Here is a 27,653-nt window from a genome sequence, read left to right as displayed (position 1 = left end):
ACCTAAGAAAAATGTACAAAGCCGTGGCTGATTGAAGGGAGCTGTGCTCTTACTGAACAGCAGGTCTGATTAACGAATAATTCTAGGAAGCAGAGATACTTTGCCACCACAAGGGAAGAGTCACATAATTCTTAACATTAAGTGGTATTACTCTGAACAGTAATGTCATAAATGTCTGAGAAGTATATGTGGGTCACCTGCAGGACCAGAATGAACAGGAAATGCCAGGACTACGAGTCCAGATTGCCAGACAACACTGCGGTGAAGCAGCAGCAGTTGCCTGCCTTCCGGCTCCAGCTCTCAGCCAATGAAATCCTCTCTGGCTTTTTTGCCATAGGGCTATTCTGCCTTGGCATGGGCATCATCCTTCTGTTGTCTGCAAAGAGCATCAGGGAAGTAGAGGTTTGTCCCATCTTACATTTTAATGCATTCTAAGAATTTTAGCTTTGAGACTGTAAAGAATGGTCAGTTTGAGAGCTCAGCCCCACCACAGGGAACTAGATGAGACTGGAGCATCCCTTTTGCAGATGGTGATAGAGCCTCTGTGTGCTTTATTCATCCCTCCTCCCTCTTGAGGACAGGTACCCTCAACTTGGTCAGTTCAGCCATACTTGTTTATAGGGACCTGCCAGACGCCTGGAATCATATTGATAAAAAGAGTGAAGAGCCAAAGATACAGGTCTTCAAATTTGTGCCACTTTCAAGCATTTGCCTTTGCCTTTGCAAATAAACTCTCTCAGATCATTGTCTTAATCCAGGAAAGGAAAGAACGCAAATCTTTCTGGCCTCTAAAGGATTCTTACTAAAATAAATCAGGTTCTACTCTGAGAAAAGCTGAAGCTAGCTGTGACCCCCTCAGTCATAAGCCTGTTGCCAATTTGACTAACAAGCTATTGGAGAATGAGAAGCCCAGAGGCTGGTCTGGGGAGGGGAGCTCAGATCTGGCCTGATGCCATACCCACATTTGGTTTAATAAATTAACTAAATGCTTCATGCCAATCAGCTCTGAGCAGATTACCAAGACCATATGACCTCTATTCTGAAGGCCGTTGTGGAAAGCTCATCTAGTCCCTCTCCCCATAGGCTAGTGGCAAAATTACCATCGAGGCCAAGTCTGGCAACACCGAGTTAACATTCATGAGTATATGAATATGCTCAGAGTTCTTTTGGGTGTGCAGATGAGTCAACTCCAAGTAAGAGTCAATTCCTGCCTTCAGTGAGCTAATGAAGAGTAAGCAAGAGAGTGGGTGCCAAGAACAGAGAGCTCAGCTGCGGCTGGCTTGTTTGCTGTATCCACAACCCTTTTCTTGCATGTTGCCAGTGCATAACAGGGACTCATTGAAAGAACAGATTTGGGCAAACAGTGGGACTTCAAAGAAGAAAAATATCATTTCAGGTCCCACTCCTCCCACCAACACATCCTGCTGTGTTGCCTTTCCCCTGAAATGTTCTGCTCTCCCCTCCCACTCCTGGCAGCTTGGCTTCCCAATGCCCCTAAGTCCTCTTGAGTCCTCCAGTGTGATCATGTAAACCGCCAGGCCCTACCATGTGGCAAAGGCCAAAATGGCAAGAGGAAAATAAGCTTGCCTTGTTGAAGGCGATTGCAAAGTAATTGGCTTACAAGGTTGATATTCATTTCCCCAAAGAGCTCATCCTGTTTACTTTTCCATTTTATTCTTCACCAGCCCCATTCTTTCGTTCTTCCCCTCGTCTTCCCATGTCCTTCAGCTTCCTCCCTTCTGATCACCCACCCCCACCCACTATGAAGTGCAGCCTCCATCACAAGGCAGCCATTGCTGAATGATGTCACCTTATATGTGATAGGAGAACCTCACCCCATGGTTGGCCAAGGCCACTCTGCAAACAGGTCTCAACAGAATGGTTTTATCATGATTTTAAGAGGATTTTTCAATCGACTGTTCTTTTAAGCCACTTCAGCTAGGACTGTTTCTAAACGTTTTGTTTTTATACAGAAAAACCAGAAGCCACCCATAGAGTGTGATCTTCTGTTATACATGAAAGTATTTTATTATAATGGGTGATGAGATGAAGCATGTGTATCAGGTCAGTGTTGTCAACACGCACTTAGTAGAAGAGTTCTGAGCTGGTTTTTCTCTTCTCAGCCCTGAGGCACAACAAGAAAGTGCCCTTTTTGCAAATTCACTTTGAGCAAGAATGATAATTCCTGCCTCTCCAAAATTCTGTGAGGAGCAGACTATGATCTTTGCTGTCATTTTAGAGCTACAGGCTTACAGAAGGACTCATGCAGCAAAGTAGATGAAACACATTGATTTTTGATACGTTTTCCTCATAAAATTTTTAGAGCTAGAAAGCACATTGGATGTCATCTACTCAAAAATTTATTCATCAACAAAGACGCTTTTTCTGTTTTGGCATTATAGAACTCTCACAAGAATCCATGAAGTACAATGTACGCTACTACAGTGAGCTCACAAATCAATTCATTGCTGGCCAAAATGATCCTGGTGAACAAAATGTGGGCCCCGGAGGTTAAGTATTTAACTCAATATCAGAGACTGGATGAACACAGTTCAGTGTGCTAGCTCTCAGTTAGATACAGACCTGTTCTTTATTGCTTTTAAAAAATTAGAATGCAGTTTCACAAACAGAAAAGGTGTCAGTATTTTAAAAAATAATAGTTCAAGTTTTTCTGCATACTTAAAGAATGATTTAAGTAAATATAAGCAACTGAGTACAATTAATTGGCTAATCTTTAATTTAGTATTCACACTTAACCCATTTGACTTCCAAACACCCAGTGGCTTTGCAAGTATTCAAAATTCCTTCTTTCTTGTTAGTCTTCTCTCCCAAAGAATCTAAAATCTGATTGGTAATTTACTGGGAAGAAAGCCAGTCCCTGCTCCTCTCCCATCCCCAGACTCTCCTAATTACTCCTCAGCACAGGTGAGGAAAAAGCAGAAGCTGCCAGCAGCAGCCACACCACCCCCGGGTGCCCAAGATGAGTGTTCCCTGGAGCAGGAGGGAAATGCGTGGCCCCCTGGCCTCTCTCTGAGCCTCTGTTCCCAACTCTTCTTCCAACTCCATCTTCACGTCACTGAGTGGAGCCAAAGCTCAAAGAATTTGCCCATGTGGGACACACTACCCTTTTTTTAAAAGAGTCCACTTATTCCATTTTGCACAGAATTTAACTTTTACAGAATGTAACAGCATTTTTAAAACAATTGCTTCACATACATCTGTAAGTCTACATTTCTGAAACACTTCTTTTTCTATGTTTGGTCATTTTTAATAACTTCCTCAAGACATCATGCAGAAGAATTCACTAGTATAAGTATTTTCCATATGATAACAGGGAAAACCAGTGGAGTGACTTCCCCATAAAGCTGATTAGACCTGGGCCATGGGCCCAGTTCTCCTGAGTCACTGGCTAACACTTTCCTAATGGTGACTTCTTATGATGGAGGGGTAAGCCTTCATCACAACGGGCTAAACATGTAGTAGAAACCCAGAACTCCAGTACATGGCAGAATACTGCCAGGTGCCAAAATGAAAGGAGGCCTATTCCTCCTGCGCATCCAGGGAGCTGCCCTTGGTTTATGTTCCAGACAGCATGCCCTTGACCGGTGAGCCTGGTGACTTGAGTGGACTCAGGATTTTAAGATATGTACTCGCATCCCTTTTTAATTAATAATTATTATTTTCCCTGTCTGACAGATTAATTATACAGAAAAATGTGCAGCTTGTGCAAAACTGCGGGAAGATGCCACTAATTTTGACAAAGAATGCAACTGCTCTATTTCCTTTTACCTTCCACAGAAAATGGAGGTGAGATTCAGGAGCCTTCATCTGGCTCTATGCTGCTCTGTTCCTAATTAACACATGGCAGGGAGTTTGTGATCTCCACCAAATGCTTTCCAAAACTGAAAATGCAAAAAAGTAAAGCAGGGTGGGAATGGCAGCCGGTCTTATGAAGTATTGAGTTTGTGTGCAACTCTCTTCCCTGCACATTTTTTCCCCCTTGGAATTTTCATTCTTCTCATTTGTGTCTAAATTTCCAGATTCTTTATTTACTCAACTTTGTAACATAATTCTTAACATCAGTCAAACAGATTGTACGGCAAGTGTCAGCACAGGAGGAGACCATAGAAATCTCTGAATCTGGCCATTCGTTTTATAGTGAGAAAATTAATGGGTTGAGAGGTTAAGTGACTTGGCCAAGGTCACACACCTGGTGGGACTCTCCTTGGGCCCCTCTCCAAGTCATTCTTTGCATGCAGTTGCCTAATCCCTAAGGCGACTCTTGCCTGGCTGTCAGACACTGTGAGAAATGCCGAAGAAGTATTAAGAGCTGTCCCTGCTCTTGCACTGATTAAAGTCTCGTGTTAGTCCAGGTCCTCCTGCGAACCAGATGCCAGGACAGGATTAGACACGCCGGAGATGTACCGAGGGAACTGCCTGCCTTGGAAAATATGGAGAAGGCTGGGCGAGCTGTTGAACCACAACACCGCTCCCACCCCTCGGGGAAGGAGCAGGAAGGGGAGAAGGAAGGATGGAGGGACAGAGGAAGAGGAGGGTAGAGAGACAGGGAGAATAGGAGGGAGGGGGGAAGGAAGATCTCAGATGCAGTGTATGCTTCTGAAAGTTTCAGCAAGGCCAACGGAGAGTCCTTGCCTCAGGATCGCTATGGCTGAGCCACTGGCTGAGACCAGCCATGGGAATCATGACCTCAGTGCAAACACAGGACGACCTCAGAGCACGGCCACTGGGGCGGTCCCTTCAGTCCACTCCCTGCAGTTAGGAGATCAAGAGGCTCCTTTTCAGGGCCTCCACAGTCTTTCTAGGTGGCAAAGATATGATCAAATGAAAATGTGTTTCCTTCAACTTTTCAAAGATCCTGCCCCCTTGTCTCCACACCTCTCCCCTGACAGTGCCCTCCTCCCTAAACTGCCTCATTCCCTCTCTTTCCTCTGCTTAGAGATTTTGCATAGGAGTCTTCCCTTGTGGGCAGGACTTCTCTTGAGCTAATCACTGACCATCCAATCCTCAAGGCCCTACTTCCTTCCAAAACCAGACTCAGCATCATCTCCTGAAAAAATCCTCCTGACTTCTGGGAAAGACTCCTTATTTCTGGGAAAGATCTCATCACCACGACTCAAAATTCTCTTCCTTAACTCCACCCTGCCTGCTCCGTTCTCATCCACACCTCTGATGTGTAAGCATTGTTCTATATTCCATGTCTCTCCCAACCACTTTTGTCCCTCCAGTTTCTTGGCATCACCCTAGTTCAGGCTCTCCTAGTCTTGTGTCATAGCAGCCTTAACTGCACTTCCAGCCTTTGGCTTCTCCTATTTGTCTCCCATTGTTATTTGCAGAAACGGTAGACCGCGCCCTGCACCCCCTCAAAATGTGCACTCTTTCAGATTGCTTTTCAACACCTGAGGACCAACTACCTTTTCATCTTTATCTCTGCAAGAGACCTTGTACTCCTGCCAACTGACCAGTTTGCTTTGCCACAATACAACTCTCTATGTTCTTGCTGTTCTTTTGCCTAGAAAGTCTCCCCTTTCACTTGCACTTGTAAAATCTCACTAGTTTTGAGCCCCTAATATCACCCCCAGTATTCCCTGAGCCTCCTTTTCACCCATGCCTCCAGCAAGAATTTGCCCACATTTGTATTCTGGGAGCGCTGTTTCCTCTCCTCTGATGGACTTACAATCACTCGTATAATATCCTGTACTCACTTCCACTATTCACAGGAACCTCCCTGAGGATAGGGACCATGCTTGACCTGCCACACCACAACTTCACACCTACTCATCTCTGTACTGCATACTAAACCTTCCCACTTGTGATCACAGGTGAGCCATCCATGCTCCCATCTGAAGGCTCACCTCTCCACTTGTGCGGTAGATGCCAGTCTTTCTTGCCTTTATAAGGATTTAACTCAGCAGTTCTCGCTTCTCATACATCATCAACTTTCCTGTCTACTGGATAATTCCCACCAGCACTGAGACACATTGTTTCACCTATTTTTAAATATATATATATATATATATTTACTTTGCTTATTTGGCTGTGCACGATCTTAGTTGCAGCATGTGAACTCTTAGCTGTGGCATGTGGGATCCAGTTCCCTAGCCAGGGATTAAACCCAGGCCCCTGAATTGGGAGCATAGAGTCTTCGCCACTGGACCACCAGGGAAGTCCCTCACCTATCTTTTAAGAAAAAAGCAGTCTTCTATTCTCCATAATTTCCCAGCCTGCCATCTGCCCATTTCTTTCCTCAGATCAGCAGGAAACGTCGCCAGAGAAGTCTGTCGTGGCTACTTCTAATTCTTCTCATTCCCTCACTCAGCGAAACTGCAGGGTGACCCGTGCCTTCCTCCTGGACAAATCCAGGGCTCAGTCCTCAGGGCCTTGTCACCCACTGCACACAGGTGGCCACTCTCTCTTCCTTGACACATTTTCTCCTCTGAGATCTTTCTCCCTTGGTTTTCCTCCTTCCTCTCTGACTGCCCTTCTTTGGTTCCTGTGCTGTTCCTCTTGTTTTCCCCAGACCCTTTCTGTGGAGAGCTTCTGGGCTCTAGTCTTGGTCTTTAGTCTTCTCCTCTCTGTCTGCACTCACTTCCTAGGAAACATCATCTACCTCCTAGATTTAAACACTCTCTATCACCAACGCTCTCTTTTCTTTCCCTATCCAAAACATCTCTTCCAATATCCACATTTGTATTTCCAGCTGCCTTCCTAATGTCAACATTCAAGTGTCTAATAGCTATCTGAAACTTAACATTTCTAAAACTCGATGAATATCCACTTTTTCCCCTTACCTATTCCATGCCCTTCCCCCAAAAAATATACCATTCCAACCTACAGACTTCTCCATCTCAGTTGGCAACAAGTCTGTCCTTCTGATGCTCAGGCTAAAAGCCCAGGGTGATTCTTGACTACTTTCATTCTCTCACAGCTCACATCCAATCCATCTTCTTGGCTCTACCTTTGGAATATATCCAGAGTCTGCTCACCTCTACGCAGCTCTGCTGCTGCTCCCAGCTCCACACTCACCTCTCACCAGGATTTCTGCAATAGCTTCCTACCAGATCTCCCTGTTATATCCAAATCTTGAATAACAGCCAGACTGAACTTTTTAAACCGTTGAGTCCTATCATGTTATTCCTTTGCTGAAAAATCCCTGCAATGGCCTCTCTTTCCACTCCATGAAAAACCGCAAGTCCTTCCAAGGCCTTACATGATCTGACTACTTATTTCCTCTCTCACCTCCTCTCTCCATTCTCTTCCCTTACCCACTCTCTGACCACAGTGGGCTCTTTGTTCCACAGACAAGTCAGGCATTCTCTTCGTCCGCATGCCTGGCATCCCCTCGGCTAACGCCCCTGCTGCCTTCAGGTCTTGCTTGGCTCAGTTATCAGCTAACCATCCTATTTCATACTGCTGCCTGTCTACTCACCCTGCCCCTGCACTCCTGATTCATGTTACCTTGCTGTAATTTCCATTTATGCTTATCACCTTCGAACTTACTATATAAATGAACAGATTATTATATGTATTGTTTATTGTCTGTCTCTCACCTACAACTGGTCTTCCCAGGTGGTGCTAGAGGTAAAGAACCCACCTGCCAATGCAGGAGACATTGGGTTCAACTCCTGGGTCAGGAAGATCCCCTGGAGGAGGGCATGGCCACCCACTCCAGAGGACTGGGCTCCTCCCACAGAGGAGGCGGGTGGGCTATGGTGCATAGGGTTGCAAAGAGTTGGACTCAACTGAGCAACTTAGCATGCATGCTCACCTATAACTATGTCTGGCAACCTGTAGTTTCTCAGATAATGGTTTTGGGTGAACATAAGAACCTCTGCTTCCTCCACAGTGCATAGCACAGTATACGTGGTTCAGTTCAGTCAGTTCAGTTGCTCAGTCGTGTCCGACTCTTTGCAACCCCATGAATCGCAGCACGCCAGGCCTCCCTGTCCATCACCAACTCCCGGAGTTCACTCAGACTCATGTCCATCGAGTCAGTGATGCCATCCAGCCATCTCATCCTCTGTCGTCCCCTTCTTCTCCTGCCCCCAATCCCTCCCAGCATCAGAGTCTTTTCCAAAGAGTCAACTCTTCACATCAGGTGGCCAAAGTACTGGAGCTTCAGCTTTAGCATCGTTCCCTCCAAAGAAATCCCAGGGCTGATCTCCTTCAGAATGGACTGGTTGGATCTCCTTGCAGTCCAAGAGACTCTCAAGAGTCTTCTCCAACACCACAGTTCAAAAGCATCAATTCTTCGGTGCTCAGCCTTCTTCACAGTCCAACTCTCACATCCATACATGACCACAGGAAAAACCATAGCCTTGACTAGACGGACCTTAGTCAGCAAAGTAGTGTCTAGACGCTGAAATTTTAATGAATGGAAAAAAGATAAAATGCTTAATGTTATGGCTTTATGCTCTAGGAAGCTTTGGTTCTATGTGTCCCTTTCCCCCTTGATCCCAGGTGAAAGCGTGTTGGCATCAGTAATAGTATGAATACAACTATATCTTTAATCATTTTTTGAGTAATTCAGATGGAAATTGTATGGAAATTACTGAATCACTGGTCACATGTACCATGACCTTTATTTTCAGCCTGCCCTGGGTTCCAGCTCCCATCTTTCATACTCATCCTCTTAAAAGTCCTTAGGGCGAGGCCAAATTTGCATAACATAAGAGAATCAGTACTTGGGTCATAAGTGATGTGTACATAAAGTCCATGGGGAAGTTTTATATCTGTGTTCTTTTGTTAGAAGTCAAAATTCTGGCTGTCTACAATTGTGTCCCTTCTTGCCTTCCTCAACTCACCATGCTACCACCACCCAAAAGTAAAGTTAGTGCTGCTTTTTTTTTTTTTAATTCTTAAAACATTAGACATTTATTCTCTTATAATTCTAAAAATCAGAAATCTGAAATCAAAGTGTCAGTAGGATTGGTTTCTTCTTAGGGGCTCAGTGTGCTTTTTTGAAAAAAAAAAAAAAATCCAAAAGATAAAACCTTAAAAGGCTTCAACTTCCCATCTGTCTGTGTCCTTTGAAATCCTAAAGGCAAATAAGTGTTACCAGCTGCTGACCATTCCTTTCAGACAGAGTCTTTCTCATAAAAATCTAACCAAACTGTTCAGGCCAACCACAGGGCCTTCCCCTCGTCAGTTCACACACATTACACATGCTAGATGACAAACCCATGCAAGGCTCTCGGCCTTGACCTAGGAATCCTGCACTGAAGAAAAGAAATACCATACAGTGCATTTGCCTCCAGGACTAATCAAAAAGATGACAATCAAGGAGGCCTTGTAAAATCTTGGACAAAGGATCACTGAAAAAAGTTTATTAAAAACACTCCTGTCTCTAAAGTGTGGGTGTTCACTATTTATTGTCATGTTTATATGAATATATAACTTTGGGTAAGTAGAATTCTCTTCTTAGCTCCCAAGAAAATGTATGGCTAGTTCCATTCTATGGACTTCCTATTTTCTGTAGTTATGGGTCATCAATAAAGGCTATCTCTCTGTGTGAGGCGGAGAAGGCAATGGCACCCCACTCCAGTACTCCTGCCTGGAAAATCCCATGGATGGAGGAGCCTGGTAGGCTGCGATCCAAGGGGTCATGAAGAGTCGGACACGACTGAGCGACTTCACTTTCACTTTTCACTTTCCTGCATTGGAGAAGGAAATGGTAACCCACTCCGTTGTTCTTGCCTAGAGAATCCCAGGGACGGGGGAGCCTGGTGGGCTGCTGTCTATGGGGTCGCACAGAGTCAGACATGACTGAAGTGACTTAGCAGCAGCAGCAGCAGCTCTGTGTGAGGAAATGTAATCCATCATTCCCACTACCCCTGACTTGTTTGCCTTCACATCCATGCTCTCTGTTTATGATGTTGCAACCTGCCTCTTTGTCAGGGCCTAGTATCTCCCCTTCTCAGTGTCCCAGAGACTTTTCTCTTACCAGGGACTAAGCTCTTCAGGCTTTGTGATTTTCTGTCACTGGCCACACTTACTATGACCTTTATTTTCAGCCTGCTCTGGGTCCCAGATCCCATCTCCCATATCTATCCTCTTAAAGGTCCTTAGGGCAAGGGCAAATTTGCATAGCATAAGAGAATCAGTTGGCTCAGGGAATTGTAATGGAATACTTTTGTATTTCTAGCACTGAATATAGCACCTAACATTTAGGAGTCACTTAATAAAAACTTAGACCTTCATAGTTTTAGATACATGCCTTTATTATTTTGGAGATAGGTAGTATATTATTTGGGGCTTCCCTGGTGGCTCAGATGGTAAAGACTCTGCCTGCAAAGCAAGAGAACTGGGTTTGACTTCTGGGTCAAGAAGATCCCCTGGAGAAGAGAATGGCTACCCACTCCAGTATTCTTGCCTGGAGAATTCCATGGACAGAGGAGCCTGGAGGGCTATAATAAGTAGCTACACTGGACATTTACATTTGCATCATATGTGCTGTTAGTAAAATCGGTATCAAGCCCTCCTGGAGAAGGGCCCTGGTATGTCACCACATAGGCAGAAGCATGATGGTAGCCTGTAAGTGGGCAGTCTCATGGCAGCATCCATGAAAAGGTGAATCTCTCATGGCACCGAGACTACTTATTGCTAAGATGAAAATCATCATTCTTCTAGATTAGTGAACTATTCCATCTTTCTGTCCATAACAAATGGATCACCATTTCTTGATCAAGTGTTACATGCTATGGGTCTGTGTTAGATCTTAAGATAAAAGGACAGCCCTGGAGTCGGCTCTATGTCTGTAGACAGTGGGCACAGCCCTGGAGCCGGGTCTATGTCTGTGGACAGTGGGCACAGCCCTGGAGCCGGGTCTATGTCTGTAGACAGTGGGCACAGCCCTGGAGCCGGGTCTATGTCTGTGGACAGTGGGCACAGAACTGAAGCCGGGTCTGTGTCTGTGGACAGTGGGCACAGCACTGGAGCCGGGTGTATGTCTGTAGATAGTGGGCACAGCCCTGGAGCTGGATCTATGTCTGTGGACAGTGGGCACAACCCTGGAGCTGGGTTTATGGACAGTGGGCACAGCACTGGAGCCAGGTTTTTATTTCTGGACAGTGGGCACAGCCCTGGAGCTGGGTTTATGTCTCTGGACAGTGGGCCCAGCACTGGAGCCGGGTGTATGTCTGTGGACAGTGGGCACAGCCCTGGAGCTGGATTTATGGACAGTGAGTGCAGCTCTGGAGTCAGGTTTTTGTCTCTGGACAGCAGGCACGTGCACCTAAATATGCTTGTGGCTCCAATTTTAAATTATGTTTCATGGATTTGCTTTGAAACTACGTAAACCTGATGCCTACCACAACCCCTAGGCAAAGCAACTTTCTTAGTGTTTGAGGGAAATATTTGAAGAATCAGATTTTATGTATGGAGAATACAAAGCCTAGTTATAAAATTTTTTTCAAGGCAGGAATGTAGTAACCCTTACATAAACATTAAAAATAAGTTATTTACTCATTTTAATAATTCTGTATATACTATATACTAGGATTTTCCAACATTGATTTTTAAAAACAATTTCTTGGGTTTCTATTTGAAATAAGGAAACTTTCAGTTCCCAATCAATATTTTTGGTACTACTTATATTTAACAAATCCCATCCATGTTTATTAATATTTCCATTTATTTTTCTTTCTCTTATATCTTGATGTTCTCCTCCACAGGGTAATGTTTATCTGTACTATAAATTGTATGGCTTCTATCAGAACCTCTATCGGTATATTCTGTCCAGAAGTAATATCCAGCTGGTGGGTACAGATGTAAAGGTAGGGCTTTATTAAATTTGGTATAATACTCCTTGTGTTGTGTTTTTTCTAACCAGATAGATCTTTCAGTCTAAAAGAGCGTATGGAAAATAAACTCAAAAGCTAAGGTTTTACGAGACAGAAATGCTCCTTTCTTTCTTTTGTGAACTGAAGGGGCTGAGTATTCAGGATAACTGCTGTTGAGAATGAGCCCGTCCCCTCCTCAGAACAGGAATGTGAGTCTTCTCCAACGAGATGGTTATCCTTTCACGTGTCACCCATTTTTTAGTTTAACAACGTCTTATATTAAAGCCAGATTCATACTGGACTGCCCAAGTCTTGGTGATAATGAATGTGTCAGAAGGGCAAATCTTCAAGTACCTTTTCAACCACAATTCAGGATTTGTTTCTGTTAATAAGCTGATAGCATACTGGAGCTGCTTCAAACAGTAGAGTGTTTGCTTCTTTGAATGACTGACACATCAAATAGATTTCAGTATTTTTGCACACTTGATTTCTGTAGTTTTCTTTAAACTTCCCTGTTTTAGTAGATGGATGCACCAACCATTTTGATAGTTTTTGTTTTTTTTTATAACTGGGGCCTTCAGGCAGCCTAGTTTAAGGAAACTGGGCTCTACTTGATTGAATAAAAGCCTTTGGTTTACTGAATATCCTTTCAGACCTAAGATTACAAAACTTTAGGTAGATGATATTCAACATACTGGCAAGAAAAGCTAAAGGAAGCCTTTTCTATGCTGACACTATATAAAAGGGATAACCAAATGGTTTTTTAGCAGCCATATTAAAAAATATATTCTGGTAGTTAGGTGGATTTCCCTGTGGTCTGTCATCTAGCTGTAGACTCACAATTTATATAGTTTTTAGAACATATTATACTCCAATAAGAAAAACTTCTTAAAATGCATTCCAATGTAGGCTTAGTGTGATATTTAGCATAGCCAGGAAAGTAAAATTTCTTCCTGCATCCATATTTAGTATGCTATGTACTGTTAATGAGGAAAGAAACTACACACATGTGTATACACATATAAATATCTTCAAAACACAAACATTTTCTAGCCTAGGTGGGCCAGAAGCCTGGGAACAACAGGCAGCGGTCCATAGTCTCAGTCTGTGCCGATGGATCAGTGTGGGTTGGTTTACATTGCCAGTGTTTTCACTTCCAGCATGTAAGAGTTTACCAAAATCACGTACTCCTGTGTCATTTCTCCTCCAGGATGTTAGAAACTGTGCTCCATTCAAAACCTCTGACAATGGGCTCCCCATCGCTCCTTGCGGTGCGATTGCCAACAGCATGTTCAATGGTAGGTGACTTTTTCTGTCTCCAGCATCTTTCCTTTCATAAGTGTGTAAAACCTAATGTCCAGAAGATTACTCCTGCAGCTGAGTGGCAGGTTGTTTTTTTTTTTTTAATGTTTGTATACATTATCCACTGATTTATGATACTCCATTGGCAAGTGAGTTCTTCACCAGAGATTTGAAGTAGTTGAGAAACATTAGTTAAATGGAGCCTAAGAGTATTTCTCAATAATCGGGGCCTTAGAAAGAAAAGGAATCGTCTTCTGATTCCAGCATCTATGGCATGCAGGCATGTGGAGAGTCTGCTCAAACCCTGCTTTTTCAGCTGTGTCTGATTGTGCACTTCCAAGTGTGGCAAAAATGCTTGCCTGAATCTCTTAACACAGTCTTTAATTTTCCCCACAGACACCATTGTTCTTTTGTACAACTTTAATTCATCTACACATATCAGAGTCCCAATGGTAAGGACTGAAACTGCATGGTGGACAGACAAGTATGTCAAGTTTCAGAATCCAACTTTCCAAAATCTTTCTAGTGCATTTGCAGGTAAGATCCATATATTAGCTCAGTATTCCTCTCTGTTTCTGGAAACTTTGGTTTTGATCTGTGGGTGATGTTTATGATTCCTCCTTCTTTACTTCTTTTTTTTAATCACCTTTGTTTCTAACTTTTCCTGCCTGTGAGCATCTCCATCACCTATCAGAAACACAAAATGATTGGTACTCTGGTTCCTTCTAGATTCAGTTCAGTTCAGTTCAGTTCAGTCGCTCAGTCGTGTCTGACTCTTTGCGACCCCATGAATTGTGGCACACCAGGCCTCCCTATCCATCACCAACTCCCCAAGTTCACTCAAACTCACATCCATCGAGTCGGTGATGCCATCCAGCCATCTCATCCTCCGTCGTCCGCTTCTCCTTCTGCCCCCAATCCCTCCCAGCATCAGAGTCTTTTCCAATGAGTCAACTCTTCGCATGAGGTGGCCAAAGTATTGGAGTTTCAGTTTTAGCATCATTCATTTAAAAGAACACCCAGGGCTGATCTCCTTTAGAATGGACTGGCTGGATCTCCTTGCAGTCCAAGGGACTCTCAAGAGTCTTCTCCAACACCACAGTTCAATAGCATCAATTCTTCAGTGCTCAGCTTTCTTCACAGTCCAACTCTCACATCCATACATGACCACTGGAAAAACCATAGCCTTGACTAGACAGACCTTTGTTGGCAAAGTAATGTCTCTGCTTATCAATATGCTGTCTAGGTTGGTCATAACTTTCCTTCCAAGGAGTAAGCGTCCTTCACATCCCTATCAGAAACACAACATGATTGGTAGCCTGGTTCTTTCTAGACTACCATCAGGAAAAAGGCAATGTTTTAAGAAACTTGTTCCTTCATCTATAATTAGAGTGATCATATAATTTACTGTCCAAACTAGTGCATTCTTGAGAGTGAAAGAGGTCACAGGAATAAGTAGTTACATATTTATTAGAAAGTGGTATTTATTGATCAACAAGTTGATATTACCATATTGATGGTCTGATAAAATAATTCTATTATAAATTATTTTTAAAATACAATTCTTTCAAAAGTTAAAAGAATATATCTGTGTACATTAAACCAACTTTAAAAATGCTTTAAATATTATCTAAATGCTAAAAGATAACAAAATAATTATTCTGGATATGGAGTCACATACTTTAATCAGTTTCTTGGCCATATAAGTCTTAATTAAATGCCCCTGTATTTTTCTAATTAAAATTTTGAATTTTTGTGGGAAAAAAATTCACAAAATTATCTACAATCTTTTTCTTGTTTTTTTCCCAGATATCACCACTTGAGGCTTTTTGTTTCTGTTTTCATAGTTATTACGCATGCTAGAATCACACAGAGTGGCTGTTCCAACTTTGCTCTGACTCCACAGTGGGACAGGTGGTAGCTACAGGGGTCACTTGGTTTGTGTGGCCTCTGGGGCTGGCTAGACGTGAGGGGTTAGAGGTAGGCAGGTTATACACCTTTAGCCATAGTAACTTGGGTCTTTAGAGATCTCCTCCTACCCCAGTTTTCTTTCCTTTCCAAATCTTCCCATTGCCCTGCTGTGGCTCCTTGAACCTCTTTCACTTCTGCTTCTTATGGTTCTAGACTAGATGATGCAAGAAACTTTGCCTTGTCCCTCATCATGCACTAACAAGGAAGCAGCTATTTAGGTCTGCCTAGGGGAAAGAGAGACTCCAGGTCCCACTCTGGCTTAGTTCATAAGAGGGCTAAGGGGACATGAAGGGGAAAGCATGCTATCTGAAATGAGAATATTGTAAGTAGGGTACAGTGTATATGCCCCACCCTTAAACACCCTGCTCTGAAGGCTTTTCCCTCCCTCCCACATTGCCAGGGGTCCCTCTCTCCACCTCAAAACCTCTTGCTCTTCAGCCTCAAAGGGCAGGCATAGGCACTGTGCATAGAAGCTACATCTCCAGGAGAAAATGGTCCACCCTTAGAGGAGGGACTGCCTGTTGAATTCATCTTCCCCGTGTTCCTTGTAGGCTTTCCTGGTGTTTCAGTGATAAAGAATCCCCCTGCCAGTGCAAGAGACTCAGGAGATGCCTAATGGACCCTGGGCCAGAAGATCCCCTGGAGGAGAAATGGCAACCTTCTCCAACATTCTTGCCTTGCAGAGTCCCGTGGGCAGAGGAGCCTGGCAAGCTACAGTCCGAGGGGTCACAAAGAGTCCCAGGACTGAGCGACTGAGCACACACACACACACGTTCCACACACACACACACACACACACACGTTCCACACACACACACACACACACACACGTTCCACACAGACACCTCCCTTGTGCCTCGACAGCTAAGGGGCCAGAGATGGCTTGACGGGGCAGGGAAAATAATGTCTAAGGGTTGACCATGCCTCCCCCAGCGGCTAGAGGAACCAAGAGACACAGATTCATGGGAGTCAGAGCCGTGGAGAGGGAAGAGAAGGGAGCAGAGTGAAGGGTAAGGCTGGTTCTTCCGGAGCTGAGATCCTTCCTCCTTTTCTGCAATGGCCGGAATTTGCCCCCAGCGGCGAGGGCAGCCTTCTGTTTCTGGTGCCGGCAGACCAGTGTCGGTCCTCTCCTCCTCAGCCTTCTTGGCATGACCATCTCTCCCCTTTTCCTCTGCGCCAGGTGCCTGGTTGGTGCTGAGGTTTTTGTTTTTGCTGTTAAGCTCGCTCGCGGGCGCGGCCCGTGCAGGGGAGACGGGGCTGCCCGAGCGAGGGCCTCTGAGGCTGGCTGGCGGCTGAGGAGGCGAGGAGAATTAGCGCGGAGAGCCGCCGCCCCGCTGCTCGCACCCGGCTCCAGGCGCACAGACCCCGGCCGGCGGTCCTCTTCGGACCCTGTCCTGTCTGAGCAGCAATCTTTTTTGAAGAGCATTTTATGGTTAATCACTTTCAACTGTAGGACCTGTAGACGATCCTTCTGCTTTGGCCTTTTTTTTTTTTTTTAAGAAAATATCTATAGGTATTGAGATACCTATTACGCTCACAGTCATTTTACTAAATGGAGGATATTCTTATTTTCAATTCTTGTTTTAGAATATGCAACCCAAATGTTTTTATAGGCAAGGTCTTTTTTTTTTTCACTTCACTTTTTTTCTATGATTTTTTAAATGTGTTACTAGTTTTAGATGGTACGAAATCTTAGGCTTTCTGGATATCATTTAATTCTCATCGAGAAGAAAATTTGATCTTATTAAAATAGGAGCTCCATCAAAATGTTTTTCACATAAGTTGAGATTTTCCAAAGCACAATTATAGAATTTAAAAATTAAATCTTCTACACATTTTGAACTATCATTATATGATAGGATCATTATATAATATATTAAATTGTTCCCTTGCTTTCATAGGGGTAAATTTCAGTACCTTCTTGTTTGCAAACTTGATTTTTTATAATTACAATTAACTATACCTTCAAAACCTAAGATTTCTGGCCTTCCACATTTAGAATACTTTGTCTAAAACTATTCAACTCTTTTGAATAAAATTTCACCAAAAGTTAGAGGGCTCATTTACCAAGAAAAAGTTCAGGCTAATTGTAGGACTCATCGTTTGATATAGAAAATAGCCCTTTGAAGGCTCAAAGATTTCTAAAATTTTGATTGACGATGTGTAGCAAAGAAAGTACTACTGTGCTGAACCATTTCTTTAACATCTTTGTCATTGTAAAAACTTCGAAGTTCATTTTCTCTGACTATATAAAAATATTTAACTTTGCATAATTACACCTCTCTTGATTAACAAAATATTGTAGTTTGTTTGGATATAGTTATTATTTATGTTTCACAACCAATTTTAAGCCCCATCTCTCCATAAATTTCTTAATTTACTAAGAACATTTTCTTTACTCTGCCTGTACTCTACCAAATTTGTATTTATAGTAGCACTATAAAACCAGAAAATTTACACTTGATTGTTGAATATTTTAACTGAATTTATAGTAATATTTATAACTGTCATAAGTTTTATCTTCCAGTATTGAATATTGAAAATCTTTGCTTTGATTCCATGAAAAATCAAATCAATAAAATCAAACCAATGTATTCAGAGATGAATACATCTGAAAAGACTGATGTAAAACTGATTTCATTTTATCGTTTACAAGGTTCTTTATGCGATTACAACACCAAAACATTAAAGCTTTCCTTTGATTACAAAGAAAAAAATGTTTTTAATGACACTAGACAGAAACTTATTTGATCTAAATGAAAAGTCATGTTCACATAATGGTATATAAATGAACTTTCTGTAGCTACATGAGGTAAAGCACTGTTTTGAATACACTCTTTTAAAAATAAGTGCAAACATTTGAAGTAGATTCTGATATTCTTCAGCAGATTTATATCTTTTGATTTTCACGTGATCATTGACATCATGATGGCTCCTGTGGTAGGGAGTAAATGTCAACCAACATTGCAAGTATCACATTCATCTACTTCCTTGAAAAAATTGTACTTAATTTTTCATTGAACATGTGTATTCTTTTTTTAGCTCTTCACAGCTAAAAGAATTTACTAGCAAATTAAAAAATGGATACTGAACAATAAAATAGTTATATTTTTACACCATATAATAAATAACACTGTTGCAAGAGAGTTCTAACCACTATCAGCAAGACTGCTCAGTATCTGTTTTTCACGCTATTCTCACACTGTACATTTTTTTCACACTATATATTTTCACACTATCTGTATTTCACACTATGTCCATGTAACATAAACTGCAACATCCCACTTTTTCTACTAAGCCCAATGACTTGCAACCTGGCAGCTTCATATTAATACATCACACAGATTAAAACAGAGGCTGTGGTCTAACTGGCTGTACTGTCAAACAGTGGCAAGAGTCACGGGGATATGTTATGTTCTGCTGTGAAAAACCTCTGGTTATCTTTCATCAATAACATGTTAAAGTAAGCACTCTTGTTCACCATATATAGGTATCTCTCACTACTAGCTAAGACCAGGACTAGAATAGAAAGGATGAAATTATACTTACATTATTTGCTTGAGATAAATGCTAAATCAGATGAGATAATGGACAACAAACGTAAATGGGACTGTCCTAGGCAAACTGGCAGGTATGCGCACTGTATCTGTAATTAAACTCCTAGAAAGGAACTTGGCAACATGCTATTGTTTTGTCTTACCAAAACCACAGCCAAGTAACATAAAGCATCCTTGGCTATCTCCCACTGCACTTTGTTCTTAACTTCTGTTGTAGGAGTTACCATGTTTTACTGTAATTATCTGTCTGAATACTTGTCATTCCCATTTGGTATGTTAATTCCTTGAGGAAAAGGATTAGATCTCACACAGTTTTAAATCCCTGGTGCTTGATACAAGTGAGCAGTTGAGAAATGCTTATTGTTGAGTGAATGGAGGGATACCAAGGACCCAGCTGAACTTGGAAAATGAAAGAAATTGGTTCTTCCTATATTCATACTCTCTGGAGACATGGGATAGGGTGGGATTGGAGGTTGGTAAGGAAAGGCATGTTTGAACCTGCATTTTTCACTCCGTTGGTGATTTGGATGTCATTGGTCCACAGGACACATTGTCTTGGAGCATGAGCTCTGGCTAAAATAAAGAGTGTGTGGTCCATGTGCAGGCGTGCCTGCTAAGTCCCTTCAGTCACGTCTGACTCTTTGCAGCCCCATGGACTGTAGCCTGCCAGGCTCCTCTGTCTGTGGGATTCTCCAGGCCAGAATACTGGAGTGGGTTGCCGTGCCCTCCTCCAGGGGGTCTTCCAGACTCAGGGACTGAACCCACATCTCCTGCATCTCCTGCATTGCTGGTGGATTCCTCACCGATGAGCTCCCAGAGCAGCTCATCCACGTGCAGGCACCAAAGACAATTTCAGTGTCGATCAAAATTCTTCTGTCAACAGCCACTGAAGTCTTCGGGACAGCCAACGTCTCCACAGTTTTTGGAGAGCAAGTTTCTCAGCAAAGGGTTATTTCCAGAGGAAGTATAAGTCTACAAACAGAATTCAGCAGATTAATCCAACCAAACTTACCATATACCTTTATAAGCACTACAGCCCATGCTTAGAAATAAGACTGTGTTTCTTTTAAGAGAAAATAGTCAGTGGTCAGAGTTAAGAAAGAATGGTTCCTTACAAATAGTAGAACCATTTTTATAGAGGTGAAAGGCTCATGAACAACTTCTTCTTGTTGGCTATTTCAAAATTCAGAATGCTTTTTAATTATCAGCTTCTGTCAACTTTCATCGTAATAGCTCCTCCCTTTATCAGGCATTTATTGAAAACCTACCATGTGCCAGGGGTTGGACTAAATGACAATGAAACCACAATGAGGAAGACATTGAATTCAAGAGTCTGCTGTCCAGTGGGAGAGAGACATGGCTACCACTGTAAAGCAGGAAGTAGAGGATGAGAGTAAACTCAACAGACTGGACTCAAGGCGCCAGCCCTCCACCTCGAGCGTCCCCTCCCAGACCCACAAGGCTTCCTGGCTTTAGAACAGGCTTGCCACACCTCTGCTCCCCACCTTCTCCCTTCTACCAATTCCTCTTCCTTGCTTCCAACTCCACGCTCTTAGGCGCAGGTCTGCAGGGAATATCTGTGTAACACAATCTTCATGCACTTCCCATGATCATTTCCTTAGAATACAATCCTAGAAGTAGAATTCCTGAGCTAAAATATATGCAAAATACATTTAATCTTTTGCTGCTTGTTCCTAGATTACCAAAGATGTCATTAATCCATGCATCTATCTGCTCTGTACAAGAATTCCCATTTCCACTGCCTCATGAGTGATTTTCATTCTTTTCTTTATTAAATATTAGCCCATTTTGAGGTGAAATGGTATCTTGTTTTAATTTGTTCTCTACATTACCAGTGAAGTTAAAGAAAATATACATTACCCATGATGCTCTCATTGAGTACCAACCACCACTATTATTTTGCTGTACCTATTTTTTCAATGTGTTGTTATACATTTAATATAGTTGAATATGGGCTTCTCTGCTGGTTCAGATGGTAAAGAATCCACCCTCAATGAGAGAGACCTGGGTTCAATCCCTGGGTTGGGAAGATCTGCTGGAGGAGGGCATGGCAACCCACTCCAGTATTCCTGCCTGGAGAATCCCCATGGCCAGAGGAGCCTGGCGGGCTATAATCCATGGGGTTGCAAAGAGTTGGGCACAACTAAGTGACTAAGCACAGCACAGCACATAGTTGGATAAATAATACACATACAATATGATATTCTTCTTTTTTTTAACCCTATAACAGTATCATCAGCATTCCCTGCCCCCGACATTTCCTTAGAGTCATTACAACTATTATCTTTTTTAAATTTTATTATTTTATTTATATAATTGTTTATTTTTGACGGCGCTAAGTCAAAACTCTTCGTTGCTGCAAGCGGGCTTCTCTCTAGCTGTATCAAGCCGGGCCTGCTCTCCAGGTGCAGTGCACAAGCTTTTCATCGCAGTGGCTTCTCCTGTTACCGAGCAAGGCTCTAGAGCAGGCGGGCTTCCGTAGTCGTGGCACGTGGGTTTAGTTGCTCCGTGGCATGTGGGATCGTCCCAGATCAGGGATACAACCTGTGTCTCCTGCCCTGGCAGGTGGATTCTTTATTCCTGAGCCAACAGGGAAGCCCTATAATCATTATCTTTAAAGTTTGCATATTCATGTAGGTTACACACACATACTTTTAAAAAAAAGTGTAATTTCAATTCATCAAGAATATGAAAGTTGTTTCATTCTGTACATTTTAAGAAAATCTGAAGGCGGTAGATGATTTTTCTCAACCACATCCATTATTAACTTTCCACAGGAACGGCAAAGCCTCCGAACTGGCCTAAGCCTGTCTATGAACTGGATGAAAAGGACCCAGGGAACAATGGCTTCGTCAATAATGACTTCATCGTGTGGATGCGGACAGCCGCCTTTCCCAATTTCAAGAAACTGTACCGCCGACTCCATCGAATAGGCAATTTTACCGAAGGCTTACCTGTCGGTAGCTATAGTTTCATCATAAACTACAGTATCCTTTTATTCCAGGGCTGAAGGAAAATCAGGGTCCATCTGCCTACTAGTTATTGAACTATTTCATTCTATACTTCTCTATTCTCCAATCAAATCTATATACACTGTAAAAGAAATACATATTTATCTTATAGGCAATATTGTCCCTCCATCACCACGTAGCTATTTGTCTCTACTTTATATATAATCAAATGTGCACTTTTTTTAAGGAGTAACAGTAGCAACATTAGGTAAGCTGGTATGGGTAAGTAAGGAAGGACTGTTTCTTCCCTAGGAGAAAAATTAAGTAACACTGGGCCTAGAGATCTAAAACAATGAGGAGAAGCCTGTTATAGAGGATGGGCTGACATGGAGGACCCTGGAAATAAAGATAGGATTACGAAGAAGTAGATTTGAATATGGACTAGAAACAATACAAACTGAGAGGGATGGTAGAACCTTGTATTTTAGGCGGAAGTCTCATGGGCTGAGGGGGCAGCTCTGGATTCAGGGAGCAGGCTGGGCTCCTCCAGCCCACGTGAGCTGCACCACCAGCTCTGCACTGAGGATGCCATGCTCTTCCTCTACTGGTCCGAAGCCAGCTAGCAGGCTCCAAGGCCTTGGTTGTGGACATATGGCCCACATTAGGAGACATACTTGAATATGAGATTCTGAGTGTTCTCAGTTACTTTAAAAATATAAATGTCACTCTTAACTTAAGAACAAAAAGTTCTTAACTTCAAAATGACACCAAACACTATCTTTATATATACATATATATATATATATATTTTTTTTTTTTTAATATAATTTGTACTAACTCTGGTCTTCAGACAGGTTTCAAGTCCCGTCCGGATTCTCTCTGAGGCAGAATTCTCCCGGAGGCAGGTCTTTTCAGGACTTGTACACAGTTTTGAGACGTCAGCCCATTAGGCATCAGCACCCCCGTGGCATCTCAGGGCCACTGGAGTTTTTCACAGGACCCCCAGCAGGCTGGAGGATCTGGACACCGAACTGTCTACCTCTTTTGTTTCTTTACCACTTGAGGAGTTTGACTGAAACATTCTTGGGTCAGTGAATGATGATGTGTGTTCCAGGTCCCTGCTCCATCTTTTCTTCTTTTCTGTCCTAGAGCAGAGGTTTCCTCCCTGACACAGGAGTGGGGATGTTCCTTGGGCAGAGAGACCTCCATTGAAGAGACACCATCTCTGCCTCTCAGCTTATTGCTTCCTTTTGTTTACTGACCAGGAGTATGGTTTGCCTTCAGCTGTTCCTTTAGCATGGTCCCTAATGCTAGTCTGTGCAAAGGAAAGTCAGAAATTGCTCTCTGTGTGTACAGATCAAAGACCAGGCTATAGAACATTACCTTTCAATAGGATTTCACCAAAGCTCTCTCTCCCTCCTAGAATATTTGAGACTGTGTCTTTCAAGTTGGACCTTCAGTTCTCATCAGCTTTTTCTGTGATGACCCTACCAGTAAAGCAGTTAGGGTAACAATCAAGACACAGGGGGGAAAACCCCACTGGGCACCAGTGCTCTCACAAGGCACTGTGCTGAGTTTAAGGTTGATGGAAAGAGGGAGTCCACTTTCAAACAAAGGAGACACTATTTCTCTGCGTGAAACATGCTCTCCTTGGATGTGTTTATTCACAGGAAAATTTTAATGCTGACAACTCTCCAACCTAAATCTTTAGCACAGAACCTCAATCCTGAGCTTCAGCCCTACACCTGTACCACCTATGTTGAACCCTAGTGTGAGTATTACCCGTCCAGCCTCATGGCCTGGCTAATATGCAGAGAACTAAGCCTGAGCTGCAGATAGTTCTACCACTGACCCCTTGTGAGGAAAAGACCCTCTTAACGAAATCGGGGGAGTGGGGGAGAAAAGAATCAGAGGGCTAGTTGAGGACCTGCACCCAAGGAGCCCAGGGACCTGGTGACCAAGAGGAATTTTGATGGAAAAGAAAGCAAACTAGCTTTCTTAACAAGTTTCTTTGTGCCTTTAAATAGCATGTTGCCAAGTGATTTGAGGCCTTTTAAGAGCTTTGCTGGGAAATGCCGTTGCTATGAGAAGCCTTTATTTGTTTATTAGTTCGGTTTACAAAAAGCACCAGATGTTTAAAAACCTCAGGCCACATGCATAATCAAAATGACATCATTCAAATGCTAATGATAGCAAAGCCACTTCAAACACTTTCTCCCTAGCAGTGAGGGATGCTGGCCTTTTCAAAACTTGAATACACCACCAAAAATGTTTTGCCATCTCTATCACTACTTTTTTTTCTTCACTCCTCTTGAAGAATTTTCCCTGAGGTACAAATTTGAACCTTAGCCTCTAAAGGACGTGAGCCTGCCCTGGGGGTCCTGATCCACAAACACAAATTTAGGCTTGGTGCACAATCTGTCTATAGGCTTTTCATTTCCTTGGGTTTGTAAATTAACCACATTTGTTCATATTATTGAGTTATCTGTAAGTCATTCAGATCTATTTGTGTTAGTTTCTTTCACAAATTACAACTATGTAGAGGGAAGGCTTATTTTTACTTAGTTACCAGCAAGATAAAACATACTGCTTGGTAAAGATTAGACTAAATGAAATTGAATAGTCAACCATTTATTACCAACAAAAACAGCAATATTAGGTGTAGAGGTGGGGCTGAGAAGTGCTGAGACAGATCCTTAACAAATTCTCTTTCCTTAGACTTTCCCGTAAGCAGGTTCCAAGGACAAAAAGCAGTTGTTCTTTCCACCCTGACGTGGAGTGGAGGCAGTAGCCTTTTCTTAGCCCTCGCTTATCTGGTGACGGGAGCTGTGGCTTTGTTGGCCTCCTTTTCCATGATGGCAGTTCACCTGAAGCTGAAAGAAAGGAAAACGTTCTTCCTCCAGTAGTAAAGTCAAGCGTTAAAAAGAAAAACAGAAAATACAGAAATGGACAGTGAAGTGATGGAGCCAAAGATCTCAATATGGGGCATTCTACCAAGGGGAACTGGACCCACTGACCAAGTGCTCTTCCAGAGAGATGCAGTAAGAGTTTCAGAGCAAAGATAAAGAAGGGGAGGAGGCAAAATTAGGTGTAGTAAAATGTTCTTGGAATGGGGAGGATAAATCATCCTTGAGCTCTAAACCAAGTCTCGGGTATTTATTTGAAGCCTTTGTGCCTGAAAACAGGTGAATGCCTGGGAGAGTAGCATCACCAGATGAGAGGAAGTAAACCTGGGGCCCCAAGATTAGGTGAGTCCTTTTTAACCATCAGTCAGGCTCAGACCATGAACCTTCGTTGGCTGGTTGAAATTATAGACTCCCCAGCAACAATTTTTGATCACTGAATTGAACAATCAGGGTGATTTTTGAAAATGGATTTATTCAGTGTTCTCTTCTTTCTGTGGGTCAAAATGAAGTTTTCTTACTAAGAGTAAGCCAAATGAAGGTTATGGCAGTAGTCCTCACAGCACCCAAAATATATCAATACACCAAAAAGAAAGTCTAGGAATTTCCCTAAAGCTACCCATGAGGCCAAAAAGGAAGAACTGAAAGTAACTGATGCTCTCAAAAACTGTACTCAGCATGTGAGTGTGCAACACAGTTCTGAAACTTATATCGGAATGACATTCTCTAGAATGCAGGTGGCGACGCGGATTTGTGATACTTGAATTATACATTTTGAGGGAGGTGTTAGGGTCCATCTTAAAAGATTTGAAGTCCTGCTAAAGGCCAGGACTTTCAAGGAGTCTGAATGGCATGTATCTGAACAGCACAGGGGTTAGTGGCGCGGACCCCCACGCCATCAAGAATCCACCTATAAATTTACAGTTGGCCGTTAATACCTGTGGTTCTATCGATACATCCATGGATGCAACCAACTGTGGATCATGTAGTACTGAAGTGTTTACCAAAAAAAATCCCTGTCTGAGTAGACACTTGCACTTCAAACCTGTGTTGTTCGAGGATCAGCTGTACTTGGTCAAGCTGGCAGGGCAGGAGACTTGTTGGATCTGCATAACTAGATAACCAGCGTATTGTACTGTAAAAAACATGTTTATATATTATTTTTATTTTTTGAGGTTGGGGGAAGCTTTTCTCTATGGTAACTCTAAGAGCAGAATTTTCGTTGTTAGAGAGAAACATAGTACCAATACATAGATGTCTCTTTAGCAGCCAAGAAAGCATTTCTTTGCTGCAACTTTCTATGTTCACCAAATGGTCAAGTACTTTTCCAAAAGAAACAAAACTGTTTCAGGTGCTAACCACTGACCTCGCTTGACCAGGCTGTGGTAGGCTGAGTAATTCCCACTGCAAAGATACCCACGTCCTCATCCCTGGAACCTGTGAATGTGAGCTTGTACCCAGAAGACACTTCGTGTGGGTGTGTGCTCAGTCTCTCAGTCGTGTCCAGCTCTTTGTGACCCCGTGGACTGTAGCCTGCCGGGGGCAGGCTTTTTTCCATGGGATTCTCCAGGCAAGAATATTGCAGTGGGATCTTCTCGGGCATGGGATTTTCCGGGCAAGAAAGTTGGAGTGGGATCTTCCCAACCCACGGATTGAACCTGCATTTCTTGCATCTACTCCATTGGCAGGCAGATTCTTTACCACTGCGCCGCCTCGGAAGCCCACAAGACAGTTTGCAGGTATGCTTAAGCTAAGGATACTGACATGGGGAGACTGTACTGGATTATTTGTGTGGGCCTAATATAATCATGCTGCTGCTGCTAAGTCGCTTCAGCCGTGTCTAACTCTGTGCGGCCCCATAGACGGCAGCCCACCAGGCTCCCCCATCCCTGGGATTCTCCAGGCAAGAACACTGGAGTGGGTTGCCATTTCCTTCTCCAACTCATGAAAGTGAAAAGTGAAAGTGAAGTCGCTCAGTCGTATCCGACTCTTCCCAACCCCATGGACTGCAGCCTACCAGGCTCCTCCGTCCATGGGATTCTCCAGGCAAGAGTACTGGAGTGAATGTAATCATAAGGGTCCTTATAAAAGTGAGGCAGGAGATCAGAGGAGTAGGGGGGATGTGTCTATGGAATCAAGAGGTTGGGGTGATACAAAGAAGGAGTTGTGATCCAAAGAATGCAGACAGCCTCTAGAAGCTGAAAAAAGCAAGAGACACAAGCTGCTAAAAGTCCTGCTGACACCTAAATTTGAGAGCTCTGACCTTTAGAACTGTAAGAAAATTAATTTGTGTTTTTAGTATAAGTATGGTAAGTTATTACAGTAGCGATAGAAAACTAATATATTAATACTATGGGTTGGCAATGCTCTGGTCATCTGAACGATTGTGGTTTCTTGAGCTTAGGTGACCTGTCCAGGGCAGAGAGCTAGGAAGGAACAGTGCTCACACAGGAACCAAACCCAGCGACTTCAGACTCTGGGCCCTCACCCCTTCAGTCCACACTCCTCAGTTATGATGTTGATTGGAAAAAGTCATGAAGACATCTGTTACATCTCAGTCTTGTTTGTCAGCTTATAAACTGCTGTATTAGTCAAGGTTCTCCAGAGAAACACATTGGAAGTGCGTGTGAGTGTGTGTGTGTGAGTGTGTGAGTGTGTGTGTGTGTGTGTGTGTGTGAGTGTGTGTGTGTCTGTGTGTGTGTGTAGGGAGATTTATTTTCAGGAAATGGCTTGCATGACTGTGGGGGCTTGGCAAGTGCAAAATCTGATGGAGGAGGGAGACTAGCAGGCAGGATGCTTAAGAATTAGTTGCAGTTCAACCCGGAAGACCGTCTGCTAGAACTCCAGGAGGAATTGGTGTTGCAAGAGGAGCCCGAAGTCTGTCAGCTGGAGAATTCCGTTTGTTCAGGGGAGGTTAGCACTTTGTACTACAGGCTTTCCACTGACTGCATGAGACCCACTCACCTTATGGAGGGCAATCTGCTTTACTCAGTCGACTGATTTAACTATAAATCTCGTCCAAAAGCAGCCTTACATGCTTGCCACATCTACTGAGCCTGCCTTTTCTAGAGCCTGTGCTCCACAACCAGAGAAAGCCTCAACAAAGATCCAGCACAGCCAAAGTGTGAATAAATAATTAATTTTAAAAAA

General features: G+C 43.0%; 1 protein-coding gene across 1 annotated transcript; it reads left to right on the top strand.

Moving 5' to 3' along the window:
• Window positions 1–210: 210 nt before the first annotated feature.
• On the top strand, window positions 211–24,741 carry LOC120852672 (cell cycle control protein 50C). The gene is made up of 7 exons (XM_040226012.1): window positions 211–402; window positions 3,697–3,807; window positions 11,691–11,792; window positions 13,009–13,096; window positions 13,497–13,637; window positions 21,427–21,636; window positions 24,319–24,741. The coding sequence occupies exons 1-7, from the start codon at window positions 211–213 to the stop codon at window positions 24,504–24,506; spliced, it is 1,032 nt and encodes a 343-aa protein (XP_040081946.1). The 3' UTR covers window positions 24,507–24,741.
• Window positions 24,742–27,653: the final 2,912 nt, after the last annotated feature.

This window comes from Oryx dammah, unplaced genomic scaffold (assembly GCF_014754425.2).
Source record: "Oryx dammah isolate SB20612 unplaced genomic scaffold, SCBI_Odam_1.1 HiC_scaffold_2, whole genome shotgun sequence".
Classification (NCBI taxonomy): domain Eukaryota; kingdom Metazoa; phylum Chordata; class Mammalia; order Artiodactyla; family Bovidae; genus Oryx; species Oryx dammah.
Note: the sequence above shows the minus strand (reverse complement) of the source record. Positions and strands in the feature narration are given on the sequence as shown.